This window comes from Apteryx rowi, unplaced genomic scaffold (genome assembly GCF_003343035.1).
Source record: "Apteryx rowi isolate R43461 unplaced genomic scaffold, aptRow1 scaffold_449, whole genome shotgun sequence".
NCBI classification, from domain to species: domain Eukaryota; kingdom Metazoa; phylum Chordata; class Aves; order Apterygiformes; family Apterygidae; genus Apteryx; species Apteryx rowi.
The window spans coordinates 23,635-33,607 of NW_020450704.1; the positions used below are offsets into that span (position 1 = coordinate 23,635).

The 9,973-nt window shown below is 37.1% G+C and overlaps 1 protein-coding gene across 3 annotated transcripts in view; it reads right to left on the reverse strand.

The window, feature by feature from the left end:
• BZW2 (basic leucine zipper and W2 domains 2) overlaps positions 1–8,156 on the reverse strand; it is a 31,512-nt gene extending 23,356 nt beyond the window's left edge. For 2 of the 3 annotated variants that reach the window (XM_026077108.1, XM_026077109.1), the window contains exons 1-3: positions 8,084–8,156; positions 1,530–1,706; positions 262–365 (exon numbers count right to left, since the gene is read on the reverse strand). In XM_026077108.1, the coding sequence (XP_025932893.1) occupies positions 262–365; positions 1,530–1,706; positions 8,084–8,141 (339 nt within the window). In that variant the 5' untranslated portion in view covers positions 8,142–8,156. The remainder of the gene's footprint in view (positions 1–261; positions 366–1,529; positions 1,707–8,083) is intronic. The other variant, XM_026077110.1, reaches the window with a different exon arrangement.
• Positions 8,157–9,973: the final 1,817 nt, after the last annotated feature.

The window sequence follows — 9,973 nt, forward strand, 5'->3', positions numbered from 1 at the left end:
ACTATCCTCACAGCAGACTGAAATAAGTAAGACAGCTTTCTGTAATAGAAATGGTTGCCAACCATGACAAGATCCTAGACATCCTTTTTTTCTTACTAAAAATTATAGGTTAGATGGAAACAGGGCAGATTACTGCTTAACTGAATTTTCAATTACCCTATAACTAGTTATTGCAGGCTAGTCAGTCTGTCCCACTATAATCCCTTTTCATACATAAACAGAAAACAGTAATCAACCACAGGGCCCCTTAACAATCCTGACCTGAGCATAGTTTCGGATGGCATCATGATCTTCATCTGCAAAAAATACACAGTGGTTGGTCATCTTGGTCTTGTCATTGTCATCTATGCGTGTGCCTCCAGGAGCTAAAAGAAAGAAAGAAAAAAAAAAACCAAAACCACAAAAACACAGGAAAAAATTCTCTATTTAGAGAACATTCCAGAATTATAAGATTTAACAATTCTTATATTAGTATCACTGGAGTGAGAACTGGCAGGGAAGAGAAAAGAGTAGAGGGCAAAAAGACAAAGCCAGAGCTTAATTAAAACGTAGTGGCACCTGACAAAGATCAGCTGGCCAATATGCTACATATTAGATCACACAGACCTCTAAGAACAGAAAAATTTAGGTCACACTAAGAAATCTTAGCAGCTTTTGAGAGTACTGGGTGTGATCAAATAAGAATTGGTTGGAGCATAACTGATACCCTTGCACTTATTTTAACTACTATTTTAAACACTACAATAATGTAAATCTTTTCCAAAGGGAAAAGTAGTAGCGCTCTGTTACTAATTTGAGGGTGCGGAATGTCCTCCTGACCTCTCTAATTCTTAATGGCCCCATGTAAACACTCAAAAAAACTGCTACAAAAACATTTCTGAATTATTCTGTTGAGAACTTTTTTTTTTTTTTTTAAAGATACTTCCACTGGCTCTCCTTCTCCCTTTCTGCATTCCATCAAATCTTAGGAAATAAAAATCTTTACTTCTTAAATATCAAATAACAGGAAGTAGGAATCAAACTGACATGATCAGTAAAAAATGCCAACTTATTCTAAATATAGAAGAAGGCAAAAGGTGTGTTTTCTCCCATGCTGCCACTGTTACCTGGAATTCCCAATAAGCATCCACAAAGCCTCCTCATTATCCTTCAGTTCTCTTCTTAACTTGCCTTTGTTGTAATGTGTACAAAGAAATCTCTGCAATAGCTAGTAACCTGGAGTGCTTTCTAATGCTAATAAATTCTCTCATTTCCTCTCCTCAGTCTCTCTCTCATCTTCTTTTCTGTTGCATTTATATGCTGTTTCAGCTTAGACTGAAGGGTTGCACAGCAGTATCCACTTTCTATTTGCAGAATGTGTCGCACAACCGAGTCCCTAGGTATTACTGCACTACAAACAATAACTCTATGACATTTCTAAATAAGTGAATTGTAATACAGTTTATAATTTCCACTTTGTACAGAAAAATAGTATCTTAAGCAAAGCAAGGCTGATCCTCAAAATTCTGCACTGATACACCGCATTTTACCTAGCATGCTGCCAGCTACCAAAATATCAAACAGCGTATCAGCATAGCGGCGATAATCAAGCCGTGAGCCTGCTGCATCCAGAAACTTGGCTATAGCCTCCAGGTCACTCCCAGCTTCATTGAGACCTTGGACAATGGTATCCCTGAAGACTGTGGGTTCAAATTTCTCCTTTTCATCTGAAACAGAGATTAAGGAGAAGAAAAAGGAGAGGCAGTCACTTTTTTAAGTTTTCTGTTAAACTTCCATACGACTAGCAATTGAAATGACTGTGGCACACAAACATAATTCTTCCCATTCTGGTCAACATACCATGTAGAAGTTTGTTCAGTTGGCTTTTATCAGCTCTGGAAATTTTGCAGTGTTTCGGCCTTGCTTCCCTCTCCTCCTTACCCTCAAAAAAATACCCAAACACATATAATCGAACAGGGATAAATAAAAGGGGGGATGGAGGAATGCAGCTATTGGAATTATTTTTGAATTTCATACTCTTACTGCTCTTGTTGAAGATTTTATTCTATGTGCATACTTTTATACATTGTTAAATTTGATAGCAGAATAAAAGATATATTAATTTTGTCTAAATAATCTCACTGTAGGAACACCCCATTTTTCATTTCTTGATATTTTTCTTTAAATAACTACAGTTGCATAGCTAAAAGGTTTTCAAAAAGAAAAGTCTTCAAGAAGAGAGGAGATCAAAGCATTCATCAAAACAGTATTTCTGTAAATGCTTAGGACACTGTAACATGGTATAACCAAGAATTTATTTTTCATATTCATAGACATGAGCAGAACTAGGAATACAGAAAGGCACCGCTATTTCTACAGCTGTCCCTGGTTGAACTCAATTAATGTAAAGTGACCAGACAACAACATCCCTAAGTCAAAGCCATTAGTCACAACAGACATAACTGCAAACTCCTGATAAAGCTAGGTAGATTTATGCATACCTCCTGCTGCTTTTTCCTGCAGACTGTTAATAGCTTACCATATACATTTGAAGCTTCTTAGCAAAGCAAGTTCTGACCTTAGACATATGCACATACAGAATGTTTGTTACCATCGAAATAACTTTGGATTTCAATCACATAACTGCAAGGTGTTTTGTGACATTCTAAATAATTTTAGATTGTTATCACTTGCTAACAGAAGTGTTGATACAAGTTTCTAAGAAACCTAAATATATTACACCCTGAACATAAATCCAGAGGTTTTAGTCACTGAGATGAATGAGAATTGGATACAAAAAAAAAACAACAAAAAAACAAAAAATGTCTAAACATGTGCTAATGCAGTCTGAAACTTGACAGATGTAACTCAACATTTTCTTTATTGGAGAATAAATTCTAGACATCACACATCCTCTGGCTGCAGGTTTCCTTTCTCTGCAACTCATGGTGCAGCTTTTTTATCCCAAGTATTAACTCAAACCAACCCACAAAATACCTTGACTTCTGATAGTCCTTCTTCCCCCTATATCCTTCCTACTACCACCACAGCCTTCAGGCAATTAAATAACTTACAATGCCTACTTTTACCAGCTTTAATATTTTTAACATAGAAACATTCATCTGTTTTTGTTTCTCTGTATCTGCTTGCAGTGCAAACACTCCTTCCACCATCTTGAGTGCATCACTTGCACATTCTCTCCCTCTTTCAATGCCTCCTTTCTCCCCTGTAATACTCATATTTGGAAAGCACAAAGCAGTGCTTTCCCCACTTAGTCACAGACCATTTGGAAGCTCAGGGAAATAATCAACGTATCATTCCAAGGAACCTGGCAGTATATTGCCAACAGCAGCTCCAGCGCTGTCTGTCAAGTGCTCATAAGCATTTCCTGCACTGAAAAAACAACACATCACCTTATTCTCCAGAAATTTACAGCTATGCCTAGCTTTAAGTGACTTGTTGCTTTCATCACCTCTCCCCATGAGGTTTTGTCCTGTATTCCCCTGACGCAATAGTCAGGATTACTCTGCTCCATGGAGAGCTGTATACATGCTCATGAAACCACCTGTTCCCAGAGCCAGTTCTTCCTAAAGGGATACACACAATCACAGTGCCAACATCAGCTTCTCTTCTACCATCCAATAAATCACTCAATAAGTCCCTTTTCTGGACTACCAGTGACTTCTTCCCAGGCTTTTACTTCACCCCCGACCTTGGAGATAGTCAGGCTCTCAGTCTTGCTTTTTTGACCCTCAGCCTTGATCAAGATCTAGAGTCTGTCATTTGAGTAACCATCTTAGAGATCTGTAGGGCATGCGCACGGTGGACAAGCCCCAGAGGGCTGGGTGGGAAGCTGAAGAACGTGTCTTTGCTCTGGGAAAATGCCTACAGAAAAACACACTACTGAAATACCATAGGAGCCATCAGACTGCTCAGTTACCAACTACTCAAGTCCATCTCTCTTCTAACTTGACCTATTAAAACAACCCAAAACAAGCAACAAACCAATCAACCCACAAACAAACAAGGCTTTTACTTGAAGTATAAGTACTTCAGTATGTGTACTCCCTGCAGTTTTATTTGCACACAAGAAACACAGCTCCACCCATAAACAAGTATCTGAGTATAATTATTCTCTTTTGGGTTACCACATAAGTATGTATTATTTACATGGTAAAAAAAGCATGCTTGATGATTCATTAACCAGCAGAAAGACAGTCTTCTGTCTTAAGAGATGAGAGGAAAAAAAAACCAAACTATTTTACTTTTTCAATTTTATTTTTTGTCAGAAAGTTTAAGATGTTCTGGTGTTTAAGCTGAAAGATACTACTATACTCTTGGTACCATGGCTACATGGACCTCAGTACAAACACAAACACCATGACTAGTATTTGCTTAGCTATTCTTCTTCTGCCTCAGAAGTCTTCCTCTCATCTTAAGTACCCTATTATTTTATTTTCTATTATAACCTAAAAGCTTACACAGGAAAAGCAGGTGTATTCTTCTTACTGCATGAAGAGTGATTTATAACATTACCAAAACTTTTTCCTACCAAACTAATATACTGAAGAGCAATGTGCTGATCTAGTACAACAGGCTGAGGAAGAAGCCATCATCAAGAAGTGGAGATGGTATGTTGAGCTGTCAAGTACATAATTACTAAACAAGCACAGTTTCAATCATGGGCTAGCAGAGGCAGGTGTAGCTTGCAGATGCCATGCAATAACCAAAGCAGCAGTCTTATACAAGCTTTTCATTTTCATCATATTCCCAGATCCGTCTTTCCTTTTCTAAGGAAATCACAAAATACATTATATTTCTCTCCTTAATCTTAACTCTTCAAGAAAAGATCCACAGATTTCTGTGGAAGAAAGAAATGAGATGCCCTTTTTGATCCCCCTTCTGACCTCCTCTTACTGTAAAAGTGTTAATATTGGCTTTTTACTAGATAATTTTCTTCCTGAAAGAAAGTAATCAGCATTGTTTTACTCAGGTTCTTTTTACACTGCAATTTACCTTTCTCCACCCTCTTCTTAGTCAGTATTAACTCTATGTGATCTATATTACGGGAACAAATTTAGGTCTCAGTTGGTACCTCAGTCAGCTCATTTTAAACAATATGCGCTGCTGGCTCCTGTTAACACTTCAGCAGACTTTTTGTCCTGTAGGTATCTGTCAGCTTTCTGGATATGTAATAATTCCTTATTACCTACTGGTACTTTTGCTATTCGTATTTCCTCCAGACTAAAAGAAAGAAATTTGCATGTGTGTAAGTACATGGAGTGCTCCAATACAATTCATATCTCATGCATCTGTGCCATAAACACAAATCCTGGTCAGATGCCAGCTACTACCAAAAATGCAGTATTCAAGAGATACAGAAATTATACTAAGAATTAACCAAACAATTCTTTATCCAGATTGATAAAAATTTAATATGGAACTGTGACATGTCTCCTTGCCTCAGAAGGTTCTTCCACTTAAAATACCAGTTTTCTTCCCTCACGTCTTTTAAAGTGATTTTAATGCCTGCCACTACATATGCCAGAGAGGCAAGGTTGATACCTGTTATTAGGTCAACTGACAGAGCTGGAAAGAATGGGATATACAAGTTCCTCCTTCAGGTCATAGTCCTCTTTTAAAGATATTTTAGTCACTAAGAACACTTTCAAACTCAAAAAAAAAAAAAAAAAAATCACTACCTTCCTTTCTGCTGGCTGAAAGCTCAGAAATTGTTCACATTCGGAGATCAGCTGCAGCTAGCAGATCAGCAATGGAGCCTGCAGGGCCAATTCTTTTTATTAGATGCCCAACTGCAGTGTCACACCTCATCATGCTCTGAGTCAAGTATATAGCTCATTTGGGGGATAAGAAAAGCATTCACCTCATACTGGTACTGCCTTTGGGAGCAGCAGAGGTGCAAAAGTATCCTGAGACACAAATAAACTGCTAAGAACAAGCAGTCACCTCTCACTCAACCAACTCCCTCCAGCATTTGTGCATTTCAGACCCTCCTAACTGCCTGCAACACACAGCAGATGAGTCTGAGGACTGAAATGCTATAGCCAAACCAGTCACTGAGCTCAGTCACATCTGGGTAAAAATTAATGACCCCGAAAACACTGGAAGTTAGAATAAAAACAAAATAAAACTAATATTATCTTCCATTATAAGTCTTAATCTGTGAATTAATCCTACAGGGCTAGTATTATCTGTGCCACTGCTATGATATTTAAAAAAAAAAAAAAAAGTATGTATACACACCCTGAAGGGCTAGGAAGGCATTTCTCTTCCTCAAGCCCTCTGCCCCTAGAAAAATGAAACAGGCATCCACAATTTTTATAAGCAGGATGCTCAAACATTAGGGCAACCAGCATACCACCATTTTTGAAGAAGAGATATTTATCCTCTAAACACATAAAGAAGTGTTTGCATGTTAAGATTTCTATATTAAAGCTATTTAATATCCCAGATCCCATTTTAAATAACTTGGTATAAAGGGGGGRAAAAAAAAAAGAAAAGAAAACTTCAGCCCTCCCCCAACGAAGTCTTTTCCTTCTTCCACATAGTCATCCAGTATCCAGTGCCACTTCTAATCACTTTAACAAAAATTTAGCAGATAGACATAGAATTACATACACAACTTTATATGATATATGCATCAAAGCATGGGCATTTGTAGTATAAGAAATTCCACCTGTATGAACCCTGCAAGTCAAAATAATAGAGGAAATGATGTGTGTAAAGGAGGAAAGATGAGACAAAGTTGAAATCACATTTTAATAGGACTGCAGTTAAACTATTTCACAACTCTCACCCAAGCTTCATAACCTTCCTAGATCTTAAGACATTCACTCAGCTCCTCAGATTCACAATAGATTTAGTAATTTTTTGACAAAGGCTACAAACTCTTTTTGTTTCTCTCATTTACACTGAGAAAATACTTTTATTTACATCATCCATCATGAGAAGCTAAGGCCAGGTATCAGCTTTTAATCAGAAACAGGAAAGCCAAGATGGGAAAAGTCTGTTATATGACAGACAGAAATTCCAACTGTGCGTGCTAAAATAATCTGCCACTGCAACAGAAAACTCTAGGCTATCTTTTCACAAACAAGGCATTTTCCTGAAAATATTTAATTTCTTAAATACATATTTGCTCTCTGCTTCAAAGTGTTGGGCATTCATTTATTATTTCAGACGCTTAAACCATGACAAATGGCTTCTTAGCTAGGTATGCTCTACCATGCTCACAAGCATGGTAGAATGAGACAGACCATAAGAATACTTTGATAAACAGTATAATTAGCACTACGTAGCTTTCTTTAAAAAATTGTGAAATACTGTATATAAAAAAAGGAAAGATCATGTTTATAAAAACTCAATATTAAAATTATTAAAACATGGCCTTATCTAATTGTAATTAGGTATGTGAATAATAAGAAACAAGCTACGCTCACATATGGAGCAGAAATAAATATTGGGTTTTTTTTAATTATTATTTATTTATTCATTTATTTTAAGTTTTCTAACCTCTGTTGTCGAAGAAAGCTGGCCCAATGAGATCATCTGACCATCTCATGGGAGAGGGAAGTGTAGGAAGGTAAGCAAATTCCTTTTTGATAGAAGCAAAAGCTTCATTTACAAAGATGCCATTAGTTTGACTCAAAGAAATAAAAACAAAAATCAACTACAAAAAATCCAGATCCAATCCTCCAAAAAAAGGGTACATTTTGTTTCCTTAATTAAAAGCAACATTTCAAGAAACAGCTGAAACAAGCATTTAATAAGCATTTTTCCCCAATATGTAAATATGCTAGAAACCCAATTAAAATTCAATTCCTTATCCAAAACTTCACACTAATAGCATTTAAACTCAAGCTTGAAGTTTTTATAGAAAGTCCTAAAATACATAGAGAAAAGAAATAAAAAATCTCATAACTTTGTTAAAAATAATTGTATTCTTAATACAGCTGAAGGAGAAAAAAACCTTAATCCTATTAAACTATCAGATAAGTCACCTGGATTGTTTTTAGTCATTTTCACATAGAGGAAAATAAAACAAAACAAACAAGCAAACAAATATATATATAACTTAACCTACCCCTCTTCCTAGTTTTGAACCGCTGGCCTGTTAGCACTGGCTTCTGATTCTTATTCATAAAATTTCTGGAGGGGGGGGGGAGGGAAAGAAAAAAGAAAAAGGTATTTTTATTATAAAGTTTACAAACAACAGTATAACCTAAAAGCAAAACAAACACCCAGTGTAGTAAAATCCTGCCATGTAAAAGGGAAAGAAAGTTCCTGATGTACATTCAAGGAATAATCGCACCATTTTAAAGATGAAGAGTACTACAACAGAAGTATAACTTCAATGAGATGTGCTTCTCTCAAAGCCTGGCTCTCAAAACTTGGCTCTTAGTATTTCTATTGAGGAAGAAAACAACAACAAAGCAGCTTTGTGTTCTTTGTGGAGACACTCTCACTTTGCACACCTGGGCAAATGTACAATGTAGAAAGCTGGAAAGTAAGCGAGAGTGGAACTACTGCTGCTGTCCCTCCGTCACCTCGGCATCCCTTTGCTCATCGTCCATAAATACAAGAAATAGACCGAAAAGCCAGTTCTCCCCACACAACCCGAGTTCAAGTTCAAAACCGAGCAGGAACGTAAAGGAGCCTCTGCTCCCCCTTACAGCCAGGGAAGGGGCACAACAGTGTAGCCCATACAGCAAATGCAGAACCTACAGTATGCACAGAAAATGCTACAAAACATGTTTGAGAATTAACTCTGTGGGGCTCAACACGGCACAAGCCTCGCTCTCCGTGATGCTCCTCACAGGGAGCCTTTCTGCTGTCAACAGCCTTGGGCAGACAGACTCTCAGGGCTACACACGGTTCCTGCTGATCTAACCACATAGACAATTTTTTAAGCATCGAAACCCTCTCAAATACTTTTTTCCAAACACCAATACATTTCAGAAACTTTTAGCTCCTAACACCCTGTATATGTTCCAAACATAATAAAAGATAGCAAACTTTTCCTCCCTCATCAATTTTGTGTACAAATGCATAGTTAAGGATGTATATGGCACAACATACAACAACAACAATTAGGCTTATATTACTACAGATCTTACCTGCAAGTCTTGGCAGGCAATTTAAAAAAAAACTGAAAGTGTATATATTAATGCCTTTTTAATCTAAGGATATAGTTAGTTAAATCACATGAGATGCAGCTTGTGCAACAAGTAGCTAAACTGACAGATGAATACCAACAACCTTGAATACAATCAAGTCTTGTTGCACCTAGTAGTTGTTGCAGTCTCCCAGCCTTTCAGTCCTCCTCTTGCCCTGCCAACAGTGCTAGTGCTAAGACTAACAGCCTATTTCACATCCTGCCGATCATTCAGTCAGTGTTATATATGATTTCCTCACCCAGAATTAAGCCTTAGCATGCAAGAGACTTTGTCCTTCGGGTATGTTCTAAGAAGTTTGATTTTACGTAAATTTATATTATTTGTATTTCTTCATCATGGACTCATTAAATTAAAAATTTAATATGAGACTAATGCTACTGCAGGCTTAATTTAAAAGCACATACCTTTGCCAGCACTTCTTCCTACCATGCATAAAGAGAAACTCGAGCACTATGGCTAGAAGACTCTGTATCAATCACACACTACTATACAAGTAATGGTCTCTCTACCCCTAAGAATTCATTTAATGACTCTGTTAAGATTGCTCTAACTATATAATATTCTCCCATTCACCAGACTATCTTTCCATTCACCATGTCACTAGCTGGCCACTTCAGCAGTGTTTCAAATGTGTAACTCAACAAATCAGTGCTTTCTAGCCTAAGTTTATGATTTATCTAGGGTCAGAATATGCCAGCATGCATGGGAAAGAGCCAGTAAATTTCAAATTCAAGGTTAGCTTTGCTTCCTGCAAGTCTTAAAAAAAAATAAAAAAGGTGCAACTAGAAGTTAAACTG